The sequence below is a fragment of the Bombina bombina genome, chromosome 11 (genome assembly GCF_027579735.1).
Source record: "Bombina bombina isolate aBomBom1 chromosome 11, aBomBom1.pri, whole genome shotgun sequence".
Taxonomy (NCBI): domain Eukaryota; kingdom Metazoa; phylum Chordata; class Amphibia; order Anura; family Bombinatoridae; genus Bombina; species Bombina bombina.
The window spans coordinates 30595655-30623342 of record NC_069509.1 but is presented as its reverse complement, the minus strand read 5'-3'; the positions used below and the strand labels follow the sequence as shown (position 1 = coordinate 30623342).

The 27688-nt window shown below is 39.1% G+C and overlaps 1 protein-coding gene across 1 annotated transcript in view; it reads right to left on the bottom strand.

Moving 5' to 3' along the window:
- LOC128642388 (mitogen-activated protein kinase 7) overlaps nucleotides 1–27113 on the bottom strand; it is a 33224-nt gene extending 6111 nt beyond the window's left edge. The window contains exons 1-6 of the mRNA XM_053695142.1: nucleotides 27009–27113; nucleotides 20815–21040; nucleotides 19303–19468; nucleotides 14107–15287; nucleotides 10034–10971; nucleotides 144–271 (exon numbers count right to left, since the gene is read on the bottom strand). Coding sequence (XP_053551117.1) covers nucleotides 144–271; nucleotides 10034–10971; nucleotides 14107–15287; nucleotides 19303–19468; nucleotides 20815–21034 — 2633 coding nt within the window. The 5' untranslated portion in view covers nucleotides 21035–21040; nucleotides 27009–27113. The remainder of the gene's footprint in view (nucleotides 1–143; nucleotides 272–10033; nucleotides 10972–14106; nucleotides 15288–19302; nucleotides 19469–20814; nucleotides 21041–27008) is intronic.
- Nucleotides 27114–27688: the final 575 nt, after the last annotated feature.

The window sequence follows — 27688 nt, the reverse complement described above, 5'->3', positions numbered from 1 at the left end:
GGTTTGTCGTGACCGGTTTTATTACAGAGGATGAGGTCGGTGTTTGTGTCAGGAAAAGCAAATTGGTTAAATCGCTATGACGGAAATAAACCATCTTTTTTAAGGTCTGGTCCTCACGGCCGTATTCTATAGATTGCTCATACCTTTCGCGATTATCTGACGCCATCTCAAAAGACTGGTTGAGAAACTCCTCCAGATCAAATCCCACTCCATACCCAGCACCACTTCCTTTAGGGGTGACAGAGAAGACGGGCGGCAGAAGGTCCTCCACCTGGAAATGTCAGGAGAGAGAGTGAGTGAGAGAGAGATCTCTACAACCCCTATGAAGATCACATGGAAATGAACTGCTATCATTATTTGTATGCGCCAACTAAATCTCTAATTCTAATGCAAAAACACACTGATTAGTTAGGGCATTACATTTTAGCACTAGTGACCCTATATACCTGTATAACCCCTGAAAGGTTACAGCCGGTGATTAGCCAGGTCATATGACTGCCACTTCAGATGTGATTACCAGCAAAGCTTGCAGCTCCTGAGCAGGGTTTTACCTTTGTGTGGGTTAAACAAATAATTTAAGGGCCACAAAAGCATGATCTGTTGCATAAGAGCACATTATTTTATTCCCTTTTATAGATAATTATTTCATTTGGATTTTCCTACCACAATTTCACAAAATGTATGTAAAACAGCGGTTTATTAAAGGGATTTTAAACAGTATCATATCGTAATATAAAAAGTTTCATTAAGTGTAGTTAAAAACTTAACACTATTTATTTTGTTCCCTTTTCCTGTAATTTAGCAATAAAAATTGTAAGTTCTCATTTCTATAAAGTAATAAGCTAAGGCTAAGCGTTGAATACATCACTGCGTTTCTATAAAGTAATAAGCTAAGGCCAAGCGTTGAATACATCACTGCGTTTCTATAAAGTAATAAGCTAAGGCCAAGCGTTGAATACATCACTGCGTTTCTATAAAGTAATAAGCTAAGGCCAAGCGTTGAATACATCACTGCGTTTCTATAAAGTAATAAGCTAAGGCCAAGCGTTGAATACATCACTGCGTTTCTATAAAGTAATAAGCTAAGGCTAAGCGTTGAATACATCACTGCTATAAAGTAATAAGCTAAGGCCAAGCGTTGAATACATCACTGCGTCTAGCATGCAATAACTGTTTAACATCCCTTTAGTTAAAGGGACACTAAGGCCAAGCGTTGAATACATCACTGCGTTTCTATAAAGTAATAAGCTAAGGCTAAGCGTTGAATACATCACTGCGTTTCTATAAAGTAATAAGCTAAGGCTAAGCGTTGAATACATCACTGCGTTTCTATAAAGTAATAAGCTAAGGCTAAGCGTTGAATACATCACTGCGTTTCTATAAAGTAATAAGCTAAGGCTAAGCGTTGAATACATCACTGCGTTTCTATAAAGTAATAAGCTAAAGCTAAGCGTTGAATACATCACTGCGTTTCTATAAAGTAATAAGCTAAGGCTAAGCGTTGAATACATCACTGCGTTTCTATAAAGTAATAAGCTAAGGCTAAGCGTTGAATACATCACTGCGTTTCTATAAAGTAATAAGCTAAGGCTAAGCGTTGAATACATCACTGCGTTTCTATAAAGTAATAAGCTAAGGCTAAGCGTTGAATACATCACTGCGTTTCTATAAAGTAATAAGCTAAGGCTAAGCGTTGAATACATCACTGCGTTTCTATAAAGTAATAAGCTAAGGCCAAGCGTTGAATACATCACTGCGTCTAGCATGCAATAACTGTTTAACATCCCTTTAGTTAAAGGGACACTAAATCCAAAAAATGTCTTTAAGGATTCAGATAAAGCAGCAATTTTAAGCAACTTTCTAATTCACTCCTATTAATTTTTCTTCATTCTCTTGCCATCTTTATTTAAAAAGCAGTAATTTAAAGTTTAGGAGTCGGCCCAAGAAGCAAACACTATCCAGGGCGCTGAACCTAAAATGGGCCGGTGCCTAAGCTTTACCATTGCTGCTTTTAAAATAAAGATGGCAAGAGAACGAAGAAAAATTGATAATAGGAGTAAAATTAGAAAAGTTGCTGATCTGTCTGAATAATTAAATAAAGAATTTGGGCCTAGTATCCCTTTAACGACATACAGGGTACGTCTTGCACAAACTGGTCTTTAAAGACTAGCGACGTACCCTGTACGACGTTGGGGTTGAAAGCGGCTGGAAGCGATCCTGATCGATAGAGGCATCACTGCAATAACATTTTACCCCATCCGATGCAGAGAGAGCCACTCTGTGGCCCTCTCTGCACCGGACATCGATGGCCGCAATCGTTGGTGGGTGGGACCCGACGTGGGAGGCGGATGGGCGGCCATTGGTGGATTACGGAGTGCAGAGGTGGGCGGGAGGGCGCATGCACGGGGAGGGAGCGGGTGGGAACCATTACACTATGGAACAGAGTTTGTTTAAATTTAGAGAGAGCGGGGGGGGGGGGGGGGGGTATAAAAAATTTAATCCAAATAAATCGAAGTGATCTGGGAGGTGGTGGGGGTTTAGTTTGGGGGGGGGGGGGGGGGGGGGAAGAGAGAAGCTACTCTACAGAAAAGTGGGGGGGGGAAATTAAAAAAAAATTTTTTTTGTAAACTGAGTACTGGAAGACAGGTGCCAGTACCCAAGATGGCTTCCAATAATGTAGAGGGGGGAGGGTTAGAGAGCTGTTTGTGGGGGGGGGGGGATCCTACACAGCAGCATATGTAAATATGCTAAAAAAATAATAATAAAAGATACCTTTTATTTTAGTACTGGCAGACTTTCTGCCAGTACTTAAGATGGCGGGGACAATTGTGGGGTGGGGGAGGGAAGAGAGCTGTTTAGGAGGGATCAGGGGGTCTGATGTGTCAGGTGGGAGGCTGATCTCTATACTAAAGCTAAAATTAACCCCGCAAGTTCCCTACAAGATCCCTAATTAACCACCCCTTCACTGCTAGACATAATACACGTGTGGTGCGCAGCGGTATTTAGCGGCCTTCTAATTACCAAAAAGCAACGCCAAAGCCATATATGTCTGCTATTTCTGAACAAAGGGGATCCCAGAAAAGCATTTACAACCATTTGTGCCATAATTGCACAAGCTGTTTGTAAATAATTTCAGTGAGAAACCTAAAATTGTGAAAAATTTAACGTTTTTTTAAAATGTTATCGCTTTTGGCGGTGAAATGGTAGCATTAAATATACCAAAATGGGCCTAGATCAATACTTTGGGTTGTCTACTACACTACACTTAAGCTAAAATTCACTCTACAAGCTGCCTACATGCTCCCTAATAAACCCCTTCACTGCTGGGCATAAAACACGTGTGGTGCGCAGTGGCATTTAGCAGCCTTCTAATTACCAAAAAGCAACGCCAAAGCCATATAAGTCTGCTATTTCTGAACAAAGGGGATCCCAGAGAAGCATTTACAACCATTTATGCCATAATTGCATAAGTTGTTTGTAAATAATTTCTGTGAGAAACCTAAAGTTTGTGAAAAAAAAATTGTGAAAAAGTAAACAATTTTTTTTATTTGATCGCATTTGGCGGTGAAATGGTGGCATGAAATATACCAAAATGGGCCTAGATCAATACTTTGGGATGTCTACTAAAAAAAAAACATATACATGTCAATGGATATTCAGGGATTCCTGTGTAACTTAGATGTTCCAATGTAACTTAGATCAGGGTTCCAATGTAACTTAGATGTGTAACAGATTTTGGGGGTCAAAGTTAGAAAAAGTGTGTTTTTTTCCCCATTTTTTCCTCATATTTTATAATATTTTTAATAATAAATTATAATGAAAATAATGGTATCTTTAGAAAGTCCATTTAGTGGCGAGAAAAACGGTATATAATATGTGTGTGTTTAGCTGTAATTTTCCTCTTATTCATTTACTGTACCCAAACACTGCAGAAATGTAAAAATAGCCCTGGTCCTTAAGGGAAAGAAATTGAAAAATGGCCTTGGTCCTTAAGGGGTTAAAGGGACTTTGAACTTAAAATGTTTCCTATAACATTTTTGATAATGCATGATTAAATAACTTTACAATACACTTTTGCCTGCAATTTAACCCTCCCCAGAAAGGCTGGAGGGCATTCCCGTACTCTATTAGATAATTATGCATTTAATACAATCAACTTTCTTTCATGTAATTGGCAAGAGTCCATGAGCTAGTGACGTATGGGATATACAATCCTACCAGGAGGGGCAAAGTTTCCCAAATCTCAAAATGCCTATAAATACACCCCTCACCACAATTCAGTTTTACAAACTTTGCCTCCTATGGAGGTGGTGAAGTAAGTGTGCGCTTGTTTTTTTACGATTTCTTCTATGATAAGCGCTTCTAAGCTTTCTGAAGCCCAATTCCTCTCAGAGTACAGTGTTTGTCAGAGGGATGTGAAGAGAGTATCGCCTGTTGATTTTATGGTTTTCCTCTAGGGAAATCTTTTCAAGGGTTCTCTGTTATCGGTGATAGGGATTCATCTCCTACCTCCCTTTTCAGATCGATATACGCTTATACCTTTACCTCTGCTGATAGTTTACAGTACTGGTTTGGCTATCTGCAATATGTGGATGGGTGTCTTTCGGTAAGTATGTATCATTATTTAAGACACTCTCAGCTATGGTTTGGCGCTTTATGTATTAATACTAGTCCTAAAGCCCGTTCACACGGGCCATTTTTTGCAGTACAGCGGTCCCACCCCTTGCTCTCTCCCCCCCCCCCTCTTTTGCGCTCTCTCCCCCCCTCTCTTTTGCGCTCTCTCCCCCCCCTCTCTTTGGCTCTCTCTCCCCCCCCCCCTCTCTTTGGCTCTCTCTCCCCCCCCCTCTCTTTGGCTCTCTCCCCCCCCCCCCTCTCTTTTGCTCTCTCCCCCCCCCTCTCTTTTGCTCTCTCTCCCCCCCATCTCTTCTGCTCTTCCCCCTCTCTATTTCTTTCCCCCTCTCTTTCTATTTCTTTCCCCCTCTGTCACGCCGACCGCGCCCGGCCACACCCATGGCCACGTCCACCGCAAACAGCATGGATTGTCAGGTAAGGCCAGGTGTGTTTGTCCTTGTGCTGTCTACTGCGCATGACAGCTTCAGACAAACACACTTGGCCTTTTATATAATAGGATAAAGTTTAAAATATATGTATTTTACTTATATTTGCCATGAGTCAGGTCTATGTATACAGTATATCCTTTTGCAGACTATCAGTTTCAGTTTGGGAAGCATGTTTAGGAAGTTGTCTTATCTGGGGTATAGTCCTTTTCAAATTGACTTATTTCTTTTAATTTTGCGGGCAAAATTAGGCTCGCAAGGGCGCAAAATGCTGTTATTTATTGCATCATTCTTGGCACGAGAATTTTATTTTTTCACCCCACTTCCTATATGCCTTTTGCCTTCGATATTCTCAGAGGGCTATGCTGTTTGCATTTTTTCCCATTCCTGAAACTGCCATACAAGGAAATTGTAAATTTTGCTTTAATGTTTTTTTCTTTTACATTTTGCAAGATGTCTCAAACTGATCCTGTCTCAGAAGCAACTGTTGGAACCCTGCTGCCTGATCACAGTTCTACCAAAGCTAAGTGCATCTGTTGTAAATTAGCCGAGATTATATTTCCAGCTGTAGTATGTAACAGTTGTCATGATAAGCTTTTGCATGCAGAAAAAGGTTTATATTAGTGCTAGTACAGTATCTGTTGTTCCTTCAACATCTAAAGTACATGATATATCTGTTGATATGAAAAATTATATTGCTGATGCGATACAGAAGGCTATGGCTGCTATACCTCCTTCAAATAAAAAGGTCTTTTAAAACTTCTCATAAAATTGATGAAATTTCTAATGACCAACAACATACTGAATTATCCTCTGATGAGGATCTCTCTGATTCAGAAGATCCTACCTCAGACATAGACACTGATAAATCTTCTTATCTTTTCAAGATAGAGTATATTTGTTCCTTGTTAAAAGAAGTGTTGGTTACTTTGGATATTGAGGAGTCTAGTCCTCTTGATATCAAAACTAGTAAATTTTTAAATTCTATTTATAAACCTCCTGTGGTTACTCCTGAGGTTTTTCCAGTTCCTGGTGCTATTTCTGATGTGATTGCTAAGGAATTGGTTAAGCCTGGTACTTATTTCATTCCTTCTTCTAGGTTTAAAAAGGTAGTACCCTTTGCCAGTGGCTAGATTAGAGTTTTGGGAAAAAATCCCCAAAGTTGATGGGGCTATTTCTACTCTTGCCAAATGTACTGCTATTCCTATGGAAGACAGTTCTTTTAAATAACCTTTAGATAGGAAACTTGAATCTTATCTAAGGAAAGCTTAGATTGCTATGGCTGATGTTGCGGCTGCATCAACCTTTTGGTTGGATAGCTTAGCGCAACAAGAAACAGATCCTGCTTTGTCTAGCATTGTTAGTTTGCTTCAACATGCTAATCATTTTATCTATGATGCTATTTTTGATATCATCAAAATTTATGTTAAATCTATGTCTAGCTATTTTAGCTGGAAGAGCTTTATGTCTCAAATCTTGGAATGCTGACATAGTATCTAGATTCTAGAAAGTCTAGATTACCATCTTTCTTTCCAAGGTAACAATTTATTTGGTTCTCAGTAGGATTCAATTATTTCAACTATCACTGGGGGGAGGGAGATTTTTTGCCTCAGGATAAAAAGATCTAAGGGTAAATCTAAAGCTTCTAATAATTTTCGTTCTTTTTGACAGAATAAGGAACAGAAAACCAATCCTTCCCCTAAAGACTCTGGTTCCAAATGGAAACCTTCAAGTTGGAATAAATCCAAGCCTTTTAAGAAAGCTAAGCCAGCCCCCAAGTCTGCATGAAGGTGCGGCCCTCTATCCAGTTCAGCTGGTGGGGGGCAGATTGAAATTATTCCAAGACTTTTGGGCAGATTCTGTTCAAAATCAGTGGATTCAGATGGTCTCTCAAGGGTATCGAATAGGATTCAGAGTAAGACCTCCTGTGAGAAGATTCTCACTCTCACGTTTCAGTAAATCCGGTGAAGGCTCAGGCTTTTCTGAAGTGTGTTTCAGATCTAGAGCTTTCAGGGGTAATAATACCAGTTCTGTTTCAGGAACAGGGTCTTGGGTTTTATCAAAGCTAATCATTGTCCCAAAGAAAGAAAATTAATTTAGGCCAGTTCTGGATCTGAAGTTTTTTTTAATCGTTTTGTAAGAGTCCCAACTTTCAAGATGGTGACTATGAGGACTATTTTGCCTTTTGTTCAGTAAGGTCATATGTCCACGATAGACTTGCAGGATGCATATCTTCACATTCCGATTCATCCAGACCACTATCTGTTTCTGAGATTTTCTTTTCTAGACAAGCATTACCAATTTGTCCCTCTTCCATTTGACCTAGCAACAACTCCAAGGATCTTTTCGAAGGTTCTCGGTGCCCTTCTATCTGTAATCAGAGAACGGGGTATTGCAGCGTTTCCTTATTTGGACAATATCTTGGTACTAGCTCAGTCTTTAAATTTAGCCGAATCTCACACAAATCAACAAGTGTTGTTTCTTCAAAGACATGGTTGGAGGATCAATTTACCAAAGAGTTTGATTCCTCAGACAAGGGTCACCTTTTTAGGTTTCCAGATAAGGAAAGAGTCAAATGAAATTGGTTTCAACTTGTCGAAACCTTCAGTCTCAATCATTCCCTTCAGTGGCTATGTACATGGAAGTTTTAGGTCTCATGACTGCAACATCGGACGCAATCCCCTTTGCTCGTTTTCATATGAGACCTCTGCAGCTTTGTATGCTGAATCAATGGTGCAGGGATTATACTCAGATATCACAATTGATATACTTAAATCCCAACATTAAACTCTCCGACTTGGTTGTTAGACCATCATCATTTAATTCAGGGGGCCTCTTTTTGTTTGTCCTACCTGGACTGTGATCACAACAGATGCAAGTCTTTCAGGTTGGGGAGCCGTCTGGGGATCTCTGACAACACAAGGGGTTTGGAAACCTCAAGAGGCGAGGTTACCAATCAATATTTTAGAACTCCGTGCTATTTTCAGGGCTCTTCAGGTTTGGCCTCTTTAAGAGAGAACCATGCATTTGTTTTCAGATGGACAATATCACAACTGTGGCATATGTCAATCATCAGGGTGGGACTCACAGTCCCCTAGCTATGAAAGAAGTATCTTGGATACTTTCTTGGGCAGAATCTAGCTCTTGTCTAATTTCTGCTGTGCATATCCCAGGTGTAGACAATTGGGAAGCGGATTATCTCAGCCGTTAGACCTTACATTTCTTCAGGATGGTTTGGATAAAAATTTGTCTGCAAGTACTTTGAAGGGACAAATCTCTGCTCTGTTTTATTTCATAGAAAGATTGCTAAGTTTCCTGATATTTACTGTTTTGCTCAAGGAGTAGAGATGGATTTAATAATAGGCTTGATACGAACCAAAGCCTGGAGTCTTAAATTTGGTTTTAAAGTCATTGCAGGTTCCTCCTTTTGAGCTTATGCATTATTTGGATATTAAACTACTTTCTTGGAAAGTGTTGTTTCTTTTGGCTCTCTCTTCAGCTAGAAGAGTTTCCAAATTGTCTGCTCTCTCTTGCGAGTCTCCTTTTCTGATTTTCCATCAGGATAAGGCTGTTTTGCGGACTTCGTTTAAATTTCTTCCTAAGGTTGTGAATTCTAAAAACATTAGTAGGGAAATTGTTGTTCCTTCCTTCTGTCTCTGCTCTTGAAAGATCTCTGCATTCTTTGGATGTTGTAAGAGCTTTGAAATATTATGTTTTAGCTACTAAATATTTCAGGAAGACTTCTAGTCTATTGTTGTCTTCTCTGGTTCTAAGAAAGGTCAGAAAGCTTCTACCATTTCTTTGGCATCTTGGTTAAAGCTTTTGATTCATAAAGCTTATTTGGAGGCAGGACAGTCCCCACCTCAGAGGATCACAGCTCATTCATGTAAATCAGTCTCCGTTTCTTGGGCTTTTAAGAATGAAGCTTCAGTTGATCAGATTTGCAAAGCAGCAACTTGGTCTTCTTTGCATACATTTACTAAATTTTACAATTTTTATGTATTTGCTTCGTCTGAAGCAGTCTTTGGTAGAAAAGTTCTTCAGGCAGCTGTTTGTTTGATTCTTCTGCTAATGTTTTAAGTTTTCTTCTTTTAATTTATGAGAAAAACTTATTTTTTGTGGATTTAATTTTTTCAGCGGAAAATGGCTGTTTTTATTGTATCCCTCTCTAGTGACTCTTCTGTGGAGTTCCACATCTTGGGTATTTATATCACATACTTCACTAGCTCATGGAGTCTTACCAATTACATGAAAAAAAAAAAACATAATTTATGTAAGAATTTACCTGATAAATTAATTTCTTTCATATTGGCAAGAGTCCATGAGACCCACCCTTTTTCTGGTGGTTATGATTTTTTGTATAAAAGCACAATTATATTTCCAGTACCTTTTTTGTTTGTATTTTTACTCCTTTTTCTATCACCCCACTACTTGGCAATTCGCTAAACTGAATTGTGGGTGTAGTGAGAGGTGTATTTATAGGCATTTTAATGTTTGGGAAACTTTGCTTCTCCTGGTAGGATTGTATATCCCATACGTCACTAGCTCATGGACTCTTGCCAATATGAAAAATGAATTTATCAGGTAAGTTCTTACATAAAATTATGCTTTAAATAAGACTGATAAGGCCACTTCCTTTTTTTCTACTGCCTTAGTCTTTTTCGTTCCTTCTTTTACTTTCATATTGTTACTCGTTTCTAATAGATAAAAATCTAGAATATTAAAGAATCAGATAACATAAGAAAATTATCCAACAGTAAAGTTATTTTGGTTTCATTTTAGAGTCTGCTCTTTGTAATCAGAAGGAAAAAAAAAAAAGTAACAAAGATTTTCTTAAACATTAGTCTGACTCAGTGCTGGTTTTGAGGAATGATGCAACTACACTCACTAACAAGACATTTTGCAATGGAATCAGGGGAGGCCAGACAGTGCTGTTTTAAAATGTACAATCCTTATATAACAAATGCAAATCTAACCTGGGATTTTGAGAGCTGCTGTGTCACCAAATTGATATCTGGAGAGATGGTGCTGGAAGTGTCAGCAGTACTGAAGGTTGTGGGTGGGAGTGGTGTAAGATCACATGGTTTGGCGTCTTCCTGACCCCGGCAGTTTACCCCGCTGGTATACGTCAGCACTCCCTGTGGTTGCTCTAGACTGGTGGGATTACGCAGGAACAGAGATGGATCCACACTTAGTGCCTCTCGCTTGCCATCCCCTGCACCTGGCCAGCTCTCCTGTTGTCCACAACTAGACCAGGTCGGGTTAAGTCCTGAAGAGGTGGAAAACTGGTTTGGATGCACTTGACCTCTGTTAATGAACTTGACATCAGAAGGAAGCTGCGCAGTTACTGGTAGAGGCTCTGGCTTAGGAGGAGCCAACACCACAGGTGCAATCTGAAAAGCTCCAGTGGTGGGTGGGACGTATTGGAGCAGAGCGGGCACTTGGCAAGGGTTTAGGCACCTTGGCATGAGTTGGATGTTGGTTGTTACTGTTGGGGCAGTAATGGTTCCATTCTGCTGACTTCTAACTTCTGCTATAGGAGTCATGTTGGGCACATTAAAAACTGGTTGTGACATAGGTTGAGTCCTTTGGCAGAGGTCAGGAGCCTGTGCCGGCTGAGGAATGTGGTTTGACAAAGTTGTTTTCTGGTTGGTGGGCACAGGGGGATTGTGCTGAGTCTGGTCGATCATTCGATTCCACCTCTCCAACAAGTTTTTATCATTCTCGCTCAGCACCAATCCCCCAAAACCCTCTGTCTTCTTCACATCCCGACGCTCTCTCTCTTTCTGCTTCTTCTCCCTCTCTCTAGCACGTTCTAGGCGCCTTTTTCGCTTCTCCTCCCGCTCTCGCTGACGATCCTGAGCAGTTATGGCCTTCCGTGTTTCTGGAGACTCTGTTATGGAGCTGGGGGCATCTGAGGGAAGAGACAAGGAAATAATTAATCTCAAGTTTAGTATTAATCAGAACCCAAATCTATCAATATGTTTGAACTCTTAATATTTAAGGTGATATTGTTAGATATTGCACACAAAACGACATCCTGCAAGAACAGTAAGAAATGTGCTGAAAATATATATTTTGTGGCTTGAAAAATATTAAATAGGCACCAAAAAAAATGACCCTTAGAAACTAAATACACTATTCTTTTAATCTCCTGCAAGATAATACGTTTTGTTAATATCTTTAATAAAAATCAACCCTCGTTTACCTTATGTGTAGTCGTCCTAGCCTGCAGAGTGCTGCAGCCAATACAATTCTGTAATGCTCGCTTCTATGGAGACTGATGGAACATGGTCAAGCTGCCTTGGTAAGTATTAAAGGTATAGTATATTTATATATAGTGGTTTTTGTCAACTTTTCAATAATCTCGTTTAATTTTAAAAACAGGAAGTACATGTAGTACACATGTATTCAACTCCCATTGGCTAATAGACAACTCCCACACCACCGCTGGTGGAGAGGGAAAAGCTTCCATAAACCTGGCAAATAAAAGTAGTTTTATTAAACAAATGTATATAACATCCCTTTAAATGAAAGGCAGCATGTAATATCAAGATTGCACAATAGATGAAATGCTCCAATGATAAAATTATTAAAAAGGGAGGATGTGTATATCCAGCAGTACTTTGTTACAAATCTGTATGACTCAATGCTATTTGTGGTCCTAATCTTGATTACTTGGTGGACGCACTGCAGGGCGGCATAAGCTGAGAGGAAATGAATACAAGAGTTCACTCAATCATCTCACTCAAGCCGTTTATGAGAATTATAAGAAATCCTGAAAATAAAAATCCCATTGTGGTATAGTACAGAACACGTTGGGCACATTAGCAGCCCGTTAAGAGACTGTGCTTGTTGTTCCTCCTTGTGCAGAGTGGATAGGTTAGTGCGGCAATAATCATTTTATTTGTCATGTTACATTTTTACAAAAACACCTACTTTATTAAAAAAAAAAAAACCCCACCTGTCCCACCAGTACAATAAAAAGTGCAAAGCAAATGAAGACTAACAGGATTTGTATGACCCAGAGGGTGTATGGATGGCTATTTATACACGAAGAGGGACTTTTTTTTTTATAAAAAGTATTAAAACATATTAGAGGTTTTACTTTAAAATAAAATGTTTCCATGTTTCTGGGGCGTGTCGGTAGCAAGAGGTGTTGTCTTATCAGCCAATAAGCAACTAATACTCATGTATGTTTCAGGTTAGTTTAAAGGGACATGAAAACCAAAAATTTCTCTTTCATGAATCAGCACATACAAATTTTAAACAACTTTACAATTTGTTTCTATGAATAAATTTGCTTCATTCTCTTGGGGCCTGGCTACCTGAAGCTCTCTGGTCTGGTGAGATTATCTAAGTCTCGTCAGTACTGTGAGGTCTTTAATATATTTGTTAAAGGCAAATTTTAGATTGAGCTCCGTTTATCTCACTATGCAGGTTCTGAATGTAAGAGATACCTACTTTGCCATTTAATGCTCGGGAAAAAGCAAATATGTTGCGATTGCTCTTCATGCTGGCAAGCTTTTAATGAGCGGCCCTTGGTATCCTTTGTTGAAAGAACAGTAATGCAGAACTGGGAGCTAGCTGAACACATCTAGTGAGCCAATGACAAGAGGTATATGTGCAGCCACTAATCAACAGCAAGATTCCAGTACTGCATTGCTGCTCCTGAACCTGCCTAGGTACATTTCTCAACAAAGGATACCAAAACAACAAAGCAAATTAGATAAATAAAAGAAAATTGGAAAGTGGTTTAAAATGTTATATCAAAACTAACTAAAGAAAAAAAAAGTTAAGGTTCATGTATCAAATGTGTTTTGAGCCAAAGGAGACATTTGGAGAACTGTGTTTTTACAAAGTACAAAACCATCACATGAAAAATCCCAGGGGCCAACTGGCTACAGCATTTTACTAGCAAACTACTGCAGGTCTCTAATATCATCTGTTTGTACAGCGGTAACCGATCCTGCAGAGCTAAATGTTTTAAATACACATGTGTGCCATAGCGGCAATGTACTTCAGTCTCTGAACTGGATATGGGATTTTCAGCCAAACAGGGGAGCCATATGTGTGTAGCTGCGAATCACCAACCCATGTCCAGGCCAGGCAGATAGGTTAAAAGGGGCAAGTAAGTAAAACTGTCAATTTAGATTTAACTTTTAAATGTCTCTTGTTATCCTTCGATGAATTATAGTTGCTTTCCAAAAGAGCATACTGAGGTAGGTTCAAGAGCGTGCACGTGTCAAGCACTATATGACAGCTTCGTTTGAAACAATGTTATACAATGTAGTGTTCTAAACACATGCACACACCTGAGCCTACCTCAGTATGCTATTATGGGGGGGGGTTTCTTCAAAGATCAGGGAAAGGTAAAAATCAGTTGGTTTTTTTTTAATTATTAGTGCACTTGAATGTTGACTTCTATGTCCCTTTAAACACATAGTTAGAGACACACCGTAGTAAAGTGCTAGCACATTAGAGCATTTTACTATTATGTTCCTGTAAATGAGTGTTAAAGTGAAAGTAAATCCTAGCGTTTTACAAACGCTAGGATTGACTTTTGAAACAAATAAAGGGGACTTTCATTCATGAAGTATAAGAAACTTCATGTAGTAAGCTCCTTTATTTGTTTTAACTGATCGCCGTTTTAGCTGCTAAAGCAGCACACGGCTAAAAAAAAATTTTTTGCTAAGAAGTGAGGTTTTCACCTTTTAGCCAATAGCTGTGCGGTAAATCCGGCTCCTATGGGCGCCAAGCCGAATTTACCGCACAGCTATCGGCCAAGAGGTGAAAAAGTCACCTGTTAGGAAAAAAAATTTTTAAGCCGTGGGCTGCTTTAACAGCGAAAAAACAGCGATTGGTTAAAGCAAATAAAGGAGCTTTCTACATGAAGTATCTTATACTTCATGAATGAAAGTCCCCTTTATTTTTTAAAAAGTCAATCCTAGCGTTTGTAAAACGCTAGGATTTACTTTCACTTTAAAGAAAAATGCACTATTTGTTACAAATTGAATAAATTAGAGCTGAGTTTTGTTCTTCCTTTTACCTTTGCTCCTGTTTCGCTGGGATGACCGTATAATGGCGGCAATTAGCGCTGCTTTGGTATCATTTGAGATGGCTCCTTCCTTTTTTGGCACAGGTTCGGGGTCTGCTTTCACCACTGGGACATCCTCTTTAGTCTTTTCGTATTCCCCATGTGCCTCTGTCTCGGCACTATCTACAGGAGAGGTCAGATCAATGGTCTCCGTTTTCTGTGGAGCTATGGGAGACTCCATCAGAAAGTCCACCCTTTCCCTGGCTGAGTTGGCACTTGGCATGTCCACATCTAATTGTGTTGGAGGGGGGAGAGGAGGCGAATGAAAGTCACTCTCCCGAACAACATCACCAACAGATCCCTCAATAGCTGGCGTTAGTGCAGGCTTAAAGCTGATTTGACGTCTGATTCCCTCTCGCCTGCGATGGAAGTTGTCTATTTCAGAAACTATTGCCTCTTTAATCTGCTCTTTGGTCAAAATCTTCTTGTCAAAATCAAAATCAAAGGCTGGGACACACTCTGGTTCATCATCAGGATCATGATACTTGGACAGGAAAGGATGACGAAGAGCCTCTCGCACCGAAATCCGTTCCCGTGGGTCAAATCTCAACATTTTGGACAACAGGTCCAGGGCTTTTCGGTCAGCCTGTGGGTACAAGCTGGTCCAGGGCACAGATTGGCGTGAGGGAAGACTCTGGATGTACGCTCGCACTCTCTCTGCCCCAATCGCTCTGATTACCTGGGTGGAAGGTGTACCCAGAACAGTCATGATAAGTTGTAGCTGGTGGATGTAATTCTTGCCTGGGAAGAGTTGCTTTCGCCCTAACATTTCTGCGAAAATACATCCCACAGACCACATGTCAATAGCCTGTGTATACTCGTGGAGAGACAGCATGAGCTCTGGGGCTCGATACCAGCGAGTGGCTACATATTCAGTCATAAAATACTTGTACTCATCAGGTTTGGTACAAAGTCCCCTAGCCATCCCAAAGTCCCCAATCTTCAGCTCACAGTTCTCATTGATGAGGAGGTTGCTGGGTTTCAGGTCGCGGTGGAGGACATTTGCCGAATGAATGTACTTCAACCCACGCAGCAGCTGGTAGAGGAAGTATCGGGCATGTTCTAGTGTGAGAGGTTGTGAAGAGTGAATGATCTGATGTAGATCACTCTCCATGAGATCAAGAACCACATACCTGAAAATAGAAGGAAGGACGTTAGATTTACAGAGGTGTATTTCATCTTCCTCTGTCTACATAGATGCAGTTGTTTTATCAACCAATTCTAGACACTGTTGGTGACTGGAGGCTATGTGCATACGGCAGTCCTGATTGGTTTAAACAAAAACTTACCAAGGAGTATTCATGTAAAACTAACAAATTACTACATTTCATCACTGCATTCCAATGCAAAGTTTTTACCATTTGGAACCTATACTGATAGCAAACCAGAACAAACAACAGTTTGAGATGTATTACTCATATACAGATTATACTGAATCCTAAAATGAACCTCAACACCAACAAATTTGCCTTTAGAAAAGTCCCTTTTTTCTTCCTACTGTATCGTATTGTTAGCAATAAAATAAATAAATTTATTTAAGATCTGACAGACATCAGTCATGTAAAACATTAAAGGGACATGAAGCCCAACATTTTTCTTCCATGATTCGGACGTAGCAAACACTTTTAACCCCTTAAGGACCAAGGCCATTTTTCAATTTCTTTCCCTTAAAGACCAGGGCTATTTTTACATTTCTGCGTTGTTTGTGTTTATCTGTAATTTTCCTCTTACTCATTTACTGTACCCACACATATTATATACCGTTTTTCTCGCCACTAAATGGACTTTCTAAATACCATTATTTTCATCATATCTTATAATTTATTATTAAAAAAAATTATAAAATATGAGGAAAAAATGGAAAAAAAACACACTTTTTCTAACTTTGACCCCCAAAATCTGTTACACATCTACAACCACCAAAAAACAACCATGGTAAATAGTTTCAAAATTTTGTCCTGAGTTTAGAAATACCCAATGTTTACATGTTCTTTGCTTTTTTTGCAAGTTATAGGGCAATAAATACAAGTAGCACTTTGCTATTTCAAAACCACTTTTTTTTCACAATGAGTGCTAGTTACATTGGAACCCTGATATCTGTCAGGAATACCTGAATATCCCTTAACATGTATATATTTTTTTTTAGAAGACATCCCAAAGTATTGATCTAAGCCCATTTTGGTATATTTCATGCCACCATTTCACCGCCAAATGCGATCAAATAAAAAAAATTGTTCAATTTTTCACAAATTTTTTCACAAACTTTAGGTTTCTCACAGAAATTATTTACAAACAACTTGTGCAAATATGGCATAAATGGTTGTAAATGCTTCTCTGGGATCCCCTTTGTTCAGAAATAGCAGACTTATATGGCTTTGCTGTTGCTTTTTGGTAATTAGAAGGCTGCTAAATGCCACTGCGCACCACACGTGTTTTATGCCCAGCAGTGAAGGGGTTAATTAGGGAGCATGTAGGGAGCTTGTAGAGTTAATTTTAGCTTTAGTGTAGTGTAGTAGACAACCCAAAGTATTGATCTAGGCCCATTTTGGTATATTTAATGCCACCATTTCACCGCCAAATGCGATCAAATTTTAAAAAACGTAAATTTTTTCGCAATTTTAGGTTTCTCACTGAAATTATTTACAAACAGCTTGTGCAATTATGGCACAAATGGTTGTAAATGCTTCTCTGGGATCCCCTTTGTTCAGAAATAGCAGACATATATGGTTTTGGCGATGCTTTTTGGTAATTAGAAGGCTGCTAAATGCCGCTGCACATCACACGTGTATTATGTCTAGCAGTGAAGGGGTTAATTAGGGATCTTGTAGGGAACTTGCAGGGTTAATGTTAGCTTCAGTGTAGAGATCAGCCTCCCATCTAACACAGCAGACCCCCTGATCCCTCCCAAACAGCTCTCTTCCCTCCCCCACCCCACAATTGTCCCCGCCATCTTAAGTACTGGCAGAAAGTCTGCCAGTACTAAAATAAAAAGGTATCTTTTTTTTTTTATTATTATTTTTTTTAGCATATTTACATATGCTGCTGTGTAGCATCCCCCTTAGCCCCAAACCTCCCTGATCCCCCCCCAAACAGCTCTCTAACCCTCCCCCTCTACATTATTGGGAGCCATCTTGGGTACTGGCAGCTGTCTGCCAGTACCCAGTTTACAAAAAAAAATATATATTTTTTATTTTTCCCCCCACTTTTCTGTAGTGTAGCTTCCCCCCCAAGACTAAACCCCCACCCCCTCCCAGATCTCTTAGATTATATATATATATAAAATGTTTTTATACCCCCCTCTCTCCCTCTAAATATAGAAAATCTGTTCCATAGTGTAATGGTTCCCACCCGCTCCCTCCCCGTGCACGCGCCCTCCCACTCCCCGTGCACGCGCCCGCCCACCTCCCCCGCGCGCGCGCCTGTGCGCGCCCCCAGCGAGCCCGCCCACGATCCCACCCACCGCTGCATTACGTAATGCACCGATGGCCGCCCACCCGCCTCCCACGTCGGCTCCCACCCACCAACGAGTGGCTCTCTCTGCATCGGATGGGGTAAAATGTTATTGCAGTGATGCCTCGATATCGAGGCATCACTGCAATAACCGGAAAGCGGCTGGAAGCGATCCTGATCGCTTCCAGCCGCTTTCAACCCCAGTCTCGTACAGGGTACGTCGCTGGTCTTTAAAGACCAGGTTTTGTGCGACGTACCCTGTACGACGCATGTCGTTAAGGGGTTAAAACATTTTCCAATTTATTTATATTATCTAATTTGCTATGTTCTCTTATTTTTTTGTAGAGATATCTAGGTATCGTGCACATGTCTGACACATTACACGATAGGAAATAGTGCTGCCATCTAGTGCTCCTGCTACTGTATAACATTGTTATAAAACTGCTGCCATCTAGTGCTCCTGCTACTGTATAACATTATTATAAAACTGCTGCCATCTAGTGCTCCTGCTACTGTATAACATTATAATAAAACTGCTGCCATCTAGTGCTCTTGCTGATGTATAACATTATATAACTGCTGCCATCTAGTGCTCTTGCTGATGTATAACATTATATAACTGCTGCCATCTAGTGCCCCTGCTTATGTATAACATTGTTATAAAACTACTGCCATCTAGTGCTCTTGCTAATGTATAACATTGTTATAAAAATGCTGCCATCTAGTGCTCTTGCTAATGTATAACATTGCTATAAAACTACTGCCATCTAGTGCTCTTGCTAATGTATAACATTATAAAACTGCTGCCATCTAGTGCTCCTGCTAATGTATAACATTGTTATAAAACTGCTGCCATCTAGTGCTCTTGCTAATGTATAACATTGTTATAAAACTGCTACCATCTAGTGCTCCTGCTAATGTATAACATTATAATAAAACTGCTGCCATCTAGTGCCCCTGCTTATGTATAACATTGTTATAAAAATGCTGCCATCTAGTGCTCTTGTTAATGTATAACATTGTTATAAAGCTGCTGTCATCTAGTGCTCTTGCTAATGTATAACATTGTTATAAAACTGCTGCCATCTAGTGCTCTTGCTAATGTATAACATTGTTATAAAACTGCTGCCATCTAGTACTCCTGCTAATGTATAACATTGTTATAAAGCTGCTGCCATCTAGTGCTCTTGCTAATGTATAACATTATTATATAACTGCTGCAATCTAGTACTCCTGCTAATGTATAACATTGTTATAAAACTGCTGCCATCTAGTGCTCTTGCTAATCTAGAACATTGTTGCAAAACTGCTGCAGACACGTGCACACTCCTGAACTTACCATCCTGCTTTTCAACAAAGGTTCTCAAAAAACAAACATTTAGATAATAGAAATTTGTTCAAAATTGTGGTTTAATTCCTAGGGCCAGATTCTCTACAGTTATGTGGTCTGGTAAGATTACTTAAGCAGTGTATTCAGTACCGCAAGGTCACAAAGTATTTTATAAAGGGAAATGTTAGCTTTAGAGCCGTTTCTCTCACTATATAAAGAGGCACATACGGTACAAAATAATGCTAACAATATGATCTCCTTGCCAGCGCGGTTTGATGATCAGACCTGGGCGAGAACACTTTTCTGAAGCAGCAACACCTGTGCAACTGAACTTAATGGTATAAAAAAAATAATCTTGTGAAACTTACACAGATTTAAAGTCAGAGTAGGATATAACCGGCTTTAGGATGTCTTTAATAGCGATGATGTTGTCATGGTTGAAGTGCTTGAGAATCTTTAGCTCCCGCAGGGTGCGCTTTGCGTTTGTCACCACATCAAAGGCGTTTGGGATTTTCTTAATGGCGACCTTTTGACCTATGACCATGAGATGAGTTTAGGAAGAATCAAAGCAAAAAAAAAAAACAATTTTTTTTTTTTTTTTTTAAGCCTTGCAAGCGTGCACAGTGACATTGGGTAGAACGCCAGAGTGACTATAAACTGTTTTTAAAAAAAAAAAAAAAAAAAAAAAAAAAAAAAAAAAAGGAACAGTAAAGCCCCAATTACATTTTCAGGATTCAAATAGAGCATGAACTTGCTTTTTGCTCTAGGTATCCTTTGTTGAAAAGCATAACTAGGTAGGTTTAGGAGCAGCAATGTACTACTGGGAGCTAAATGGTTGCTGCACATAAATGCCTCATATTGGGTCACTCAATGTGCTCAGCTAGCTCTCAGTAGTGCACTGCTTCAAAGGATACCAAGAGAATGAAGCCAATCTGATAATACAAGTAAAATGGAAAGTTGTTTAAAATTGTATTCTATATCTGATTCATGAAAGAAAAACTTTAGGGTAAGGTCTAAATATCTGAACATTTAAAAATGACTTGAAGTAAAGGCTTCCATTGTGCAATCGATATGAAATATAATCAGTGGTGTTATTAAAGGGACATTAAACTAAATAAATGCTCGGTAAAACGAGGCAAAGAAAAGATTAGTCTGAGAATAACACGTAGGTGTAGTTTATAGATTCATTAGCTGATTAACCTCTTAAGGACATATGACGGAATTTTTCCATCATAAAACAATTGAGCAAACTGAAAGCTGTGTCCTTAAAGGGTTAAATACTGACAAAATAAGTGTAAAGTTGTTGTGTTTATAAAACAATGGGAGCTGCCATATTGTAACTTAGGTTACCTTCTCAGCAGTGGCCAATTAGGGAGAGTTATAAATAGGTCACTAGAGTGTGCAGCCAATGGCTGTGTGGAATATAACAGTGTTCTGCACTTCCATTTCTAACAGCAACTGAAAAGCTCACAATGTCAGAGTGGAATTACAGGAAAGGGGGGCAAAATAAATAATGAACGCATAAAGCAGATTTTTATATATATATATATATATATATATATATATACACACAGTTATTTTAGATTACCATCTCAAAGTGTTTAATGTCCCTTTAACTACCCCCTGGTCCAGTGAGGCAGTATTGATAACTGTTTAGAAGACAAGGAGGAACCATGCAGAACTCCTACTATACCACAGGTTGTGAGATAGCTCAGCAGTATGGCAACAGGCTGCTTCTTCTAATAAAATATACAAAAGTGGGGAGCCAGGCACGGAAACTGCACAACCTCACAAAATCTGCTTCTCCCGTACATTTTGAACGTCTAGGAATAGACTATATGTGCCGAGGCCGTAATATGTCCATAACTATAAGCACTCACCGGTATCTTTTCTCTGAGCAGATGACACCACCCCATATGCTCCAGTCCCAATTGTCTCAATAATATCATATTCATCTCCAACTTCAAAATTAATGTCAAAGGAACGCTCCTTGAGGATGGCGAGATTCTTGGCAGTGGTGGAAGTGCAGTGCGCTTTCTCTAATGTAGAGTGTGTCCCATCTCGCTTCTCCTCCTCTTGATCCGTAATCAACTCCGCCATAGCTGTCTACAATAAGGAGATCAGACTGAGAATGAATGGTCAACAAAAAGGTTCAAGAATAAAATGGTTAAGTCACCCGGTCAGTGTTTCTCAGCTGCAGCACAAGCCCAATATAATATTCCTACCAGTAACATTACACTGAAGATTATGGGTAAATAAAGACTGGAGATCAGATAACTGCGTCACCCTTGCACCCAGGTATGCGACACTAACAGTTCTGGGCAGAACCATAATCAAAGCATTTCTGTGTTCATACAAGAACAGGTAAGAGGCAAAGCAGCTTCCTTAGCTACACATAACTCAACAGCCCTCGAGATGAGAAACTCCGAAGACCAATTAAATAATAAATACCAGGATCATCTCCAAACCTGCAAGAAATAACACGATTTAATTTTATTTCTATAGTGCCAAGAGTGCGCACAACTACTAACAAGTCTATAATATTGTGATAACGAATGTAAATGACGGGCGTATTTACCCCACAGAGCTCACACTCTAACGTTACACTGACAGTTCTAACAGCCGAGTATGCACATGAAAAGCAATGCCAACCCACGCTTCATACCAACATATCATTTGTTATAAACCCGTCAGGGACACAAAGATCTTCTTCATTCTCAGGCTGAATTAAAGGAACATAAAACCCACATTTATTCTCTCATGATTTAGGTAGAACATACAATTTTAAACACCTTTCTATTTTATTTCTATTATCAAATTAGTTTCATTCTCTTGGTATCATTTGTTGAAGGAGCAGCAATGCACTACTGGTTTCTAACTGAACACATGGGTGAGGCAATGACAATCGTTATATATATGCAGCCACCAATCAGCAGCTAGAACCTAGGTTCCTTGCTACTCCTGAGCTTACCTAAAGGCTTCAGCAAAGGACAACAAGAGAAGGAAGCAAATTAAATAGAAGTAAATTGAAAAGTTGTTTAAAATGGTATGCCCTATCCAAATCATGAAAGAAAAATGTTGGGTTTTATGTCCCTTTAACCTGACAGAGAGCTTTGCAGGAAAGGATAATAACTGGCTCTGTCAAGGAGTGCGTTATTTATTATCAGGCACAAATTGTGAGACGGATATATAGACAGATGGACAGAAAGACAGATATATAGACAGACAGATGGACAGAAAGACTGATATATAGACAGACAGATGGACAGAAAGACGGATATATAGACAGACAGATGGACAGAAAGACGGATATATAGACAGATGGACAGAAAGACGGATATATAGACAGACAGATGGACAGAAAGACGGATATATAGACAGACAGATGGACAGAAAGACGGATATATAGACAGACAGATGGACAGAAAGACGGATATATAGACAGACAGATGGACAGAAAGACGGATATATAGACAGACAGATGGACAGAAAGACTGATATATATATAGACAGACAGACGGACAGAAAGACTGACAGACGGATATATAGACAGACAGACGGACAGAAAGACTGACAGAAAGACGGATATATAGACAGATGGACAGAAAGACGGATATATAGACAGATGGACCGAAAGACGGATATATAGACAGATGGACCGAAAGACGGATATATAGACAGATAGATGGACAGAAAGACGGATATATAGACAGATAGATGGACAGAAAGACGGATATATAGACAGATAGATGGACAGAAAGACGGATATATAGACAGATAGATGGACAGAAAGACGGATATATAGACAGAAAGACAGATATATAGACAGATTGATGGACAGAAAGACGGATTGATTCATGGGCTGCTATTTTCTATTGGTCTATCCAGTATCCAACTGTGTATTTATAAGAGCATTATTATTTCTATTGATGTATCCTGGGAACCGGTGATGCATATAATCTAGTTAAGTTCAAATACACTCTATGTTTTAAAGGGACAGTGAAGTCAAAATTAAACTTTCATAATTCATATAGAGCATACAATTTTAAACAACTATTATAAAAAGTTTTGTTCTCTTGGTATCCTTTGTTGAAGAGAATGTTCAGCTATTTAGACCTCAGATTGCACCTATAGTATCCACACCCTACAGTCTCCATTTCAGGGCTTGTCTACTATTCTAGGTGAAAAATAAAAGTTCTGCCGTGAGTGCAGTTAAAATGTGCTTTGTTCTCTTGGTATCCTTTGTTGAAGGAGCAACAGTGTGCTACAGGAGCTAGCTGAACACACTGAGTGACCCAAAGATGAGGCATTTATGTACAGCCACCAATTAGCAGCTAGTTCCTGGTAGTGCATTGCTGATCCCGAGTCTACTTATGTATGCTCTTTTCTAAAGGATACACATAGAGTGCCAGCACAATGGATTAAAATAGAAAATTTTATTGAAGACCTTTGTAAAAATACAAGTTGCGATGTTTCGGGGTAACCCCCTTAATCATGCAATTTGATACACATAATGAATACTGCCTTATTTATACCCTTTCAATTTCGCGCCAATACAATGTTGCACTATGTGCATGGCAATGTAGACAAAACACAAACTTGACAAGCACCCGAGCGGCAGCAGTTTAGTGCATTTATTCAGAAATTCCAGTTATGGACAAAGCAAAAAATGGTGCTAGTAGCAACAACATCAGGGTAACATAACATAACTCATTATTATTAGTATTGTCATTTAGAGATGCGCAATTAGCGTAAGAATTGCGCATGCCCAGTACATAGTAATGAGTGAGTTGAGAGCACGGGAGCGTGCAGGTCCGATTTCACAGGGGGCGCATGGTGAGCTGATGATTGGCTAAAACCGATGTCAATCACAGCTGCCCCTGTGAAAAAATATAGAGAGAGGCAGATTATTAGACTGTACGGTTACCCTATATATCACTTTAAACTAGATCCTTTCTGAGTAGCCATTATATTTTGGTATTGGCACATTATCTGTATAAAAAGTAGTCTATAATGTGCAATTTATTCTATTGTGTTAATAGTCACTGACAAAGATGTTTAATAATACACCAACAAATAGTTATTGTGCATTGGAAATATTTACTTGTACAGGTGACACTTTGTTTTTAATTTTTGGATATAATGTTTAAGTAGCATAAAGAGTTAAGATATACTTAATGTTTTTGACCATTAGGTGGCGCCATGCACATAGTGCAACATTGTATTGGCGCGAAATTGAAAGGGTATAAATAAGACGGTATTCATTATGTGTATCAAATTGCATGATTAAGGGGGTTACCCCGAAACGTTGCAACTTGTATTTTTACAAAGGTCTTTAATAAAATTTCTATTTTAATCCATTGTGCTGGCACTCTGTGTATTTTGGACAACACAGGGAAATAGCAGTTTACTCCCTTTGGCCGTGCACGGACAGTGGTGCTGCTCTCTCCATTTGACTTTGCTTTTCTAAAGGATAACAAGAGAATGAAGCAAATTTGATAACTGAAGTCAATTGGAAATGTGTTAAGAATTGTATGTTCTATCTGAATCATGAAAGTTTAATTTTTACTTTACTGTCCCTTTAAGGTTCCCCAAGCGAGGCATTAAAAAAAAAAAAAACTATGTCCACAACTTTCTTTAAGCCCATCAGCTGCACCCTCTGGTGGCTCACGGTTTAAGTAACCCTTTCCATGCAAGTGGGTGCAACAAAACTAGCACAGGAATTTAATTTGCCTATAATATACTCATGCAGGTCACATGACCTTTGTGATACAGAATGCAATGACTAAATGTTCTACTGATCACATACTATGGTGTAATGCTCCTGCACCCCATATATCCCCCTGGACCTGTCCATATAATTATCCCCCTGGACCTGTCCATATAATTATCCCCCTGGACCTGTCCATATAATTATCCCTCTGTACCTGTCCATATAATTATCCCCCTGGACCTGTCCATATAATTATCCCCCTGGACCTGTCCATATAATTATCCCCCTGGACCTGTCCATATAATTATCCCCCTGGACCTGTCCATATAATTATCCCCCTGGACCTGTCCATATAATTATCCCCCTGGACCTGTCCATATAATTATCCCCCTGGACCTGTCCATATAATTATCCCCCTGGACCTGTCCATATAATTATCCCCCTGGACCTGTCCATATAATTATCCCCCTGGACCTGTCCATATAATTATCCCCCTGGACCTGTCCATATAATTATCCCCCTGGACCTGTCCATATAATTATCCCTCTGTACCTGTCCATATAATTATCCCTCTGTACCTGTCCATATAATTATCCCTCTGTACCTGTCCATATAATTATCCCTCTGTACCTGTCCATATAATTATCCCTCTGTACCTGTCCATATAATTATCCCTCTGTACCTGTCCATATAATTATCCCTCTGTACCTGTCCATATAATTATCCCTCTGTACCTGTCCATATAATTATCCCTCTGTACCTGTCCATATAATTATCCCTCTGTACCTGTCCATATAATTATCCCTCTGTACCTGTCCATATAATTATCCCTCTGTACCTGTCCATATAATTATCCCTCTGTACCTGTCCATATAATTATCCCTCTGTACCTGTCCATATAATTATCCCTCTGTACCTGTCCATATAATTATCCCTCTGTACCTGTCCATATAATTATCCCTCTGTACCTGTCCATATAATTATCCCTCTGTACCTGTCCATATAATTATCCCTCTGTACCTGTCCATATAATTATCCCTCTGTACCTGTCCATATAATTATCCCTCTGTACCTGTCCATATAATTATCCCTCTGTACCTGTCCATATAATTATCCCTCTGTACCTGTCCATATAATTATCCCTCTGTACCTGTCCATATAATTATCCCTCTGTACCTGTCCATATAATTATCCCTCTGTACCTGTCCATATAATTATCCCTCTGTACCTGTCCATATAATTATCCCTCTGTACCTGTCCATATAATTATCCCTCTGTACCTGTCCATATAATTATCCCTCTGTACCTGTCCATATAATTATCCCTCTGTACCTGTCCATATAATTATCCCTCTGTACCTGTCCATATATATCCCTCTGTACCTGTCCATATATATCCCCCTGTACCTGTCCATATATATCCCCCTGTACCTGTCCATATATATCCCTCTGTACCTGTCCATATATATCCCTCTGTACCTGTCCATATATATATCCCTCTGTACCTGTCCATATATATCCCTCTGTACCTGTCCATATATATCCCCCTGTACCTGTCCATATATATCCCTCTGTACCTGTCCATATATATCCCTCTGTACCTGTCCATATATATCCCCCTGTACCTGTTCATATATATCCCCCTGTACCTGTCCATATATATCCCTCTGTACCTGTCCATATATATCCCTCTGTACCTGTCCATATATATCCCTCTGTACCTGTCCATATATATCCCTCTGTACCTGTCCATATATATCCCTCTGTACCTGTCCATATATATATCCCTCTGTACCTGTCCATATATATATCCCTCTGTACCTGTCCATATATATCCCTCTGTACCTGTCCATATATATCCCTCTGTACCTGTCCATATATATCCCTCTGTACCTGTCCATATATATCCCTCTGTACCTGTCCATATATATCCCTCTGTACCTGTCCATATATATCCCTCTGTACCTGTCCATATATATCCCTCTGTACCTGACCATATATATCCCTCTGTACCTGACCATATATATCCCTCTGTACCTGTCCATATATCCCTCTGTAACAGAGGAAAAGTGGTTTAAAATTGCACGTTCTTTCTGAATCATGAGTTTAATTTTGACTTTACTGTCCCTTTAATGTCAGCTAAATCCAATAAACAAGTCTACCTGATATATAAAAACTCACAATGCATTAATATAATTCTCCATCAGACAGCCCTTTAACCAGCTCTAAACATGTGTAGATAAGGAGGATCCTTGTAGTCTCTGCTGCTGCCACTTGTGTGAAGGAATTTCTAATCCTATATGTTACATTGTTAAACAATATAATGTATTTTACTAATAAAGCTTATTCACAAAGTACTCACAGGCTGGAGGTCACATTCATCACCGGAGCCTCTTCCTGTCACAGACACCACAAGCCGCCCAGAGCACTGATCTACACGGTTCCAGCTCAGCTAAGGAACTAGCTATAGCACAGTCTGAGGTACGGTGGCCTCATGTGACCAAATTTACTCACAACTAGTTGCAACTCTCCTGTGGGGTTTTCCCACACTGTATCTTCTTATATAGAGTTCCAATGAGTGACACTAATCCATGTACTCTATATGTACACTTATATATGTGTGTACTTTTATATAACATCTATATTCACATAATAAATGTGTATATATAAAATATATATGTGTGTACTTTTATATAACATCTATATTCACATACAAAATGTGTATATATAAAATATATATGTGTGTACTTTTATATAACATCTATATTCACATACAAAATGTGTATATATAAAATATATATGTGTGTACTTTTATATAACATCTATATTCACATACAAAATGTGTATATATAAAATATATATGTGTGTACTTTTATATAACATCTATATTCACATAATAAATGTGTATATATAAAATATATATGAATTAAAATATATACAAAAATGCAGATACATAATATAATTAATTCAACATATTACTAAAATACAAAGTAAAATCAAATAAAAACAAACCTTAGGGATAATATAATTAATCTTTTCTCT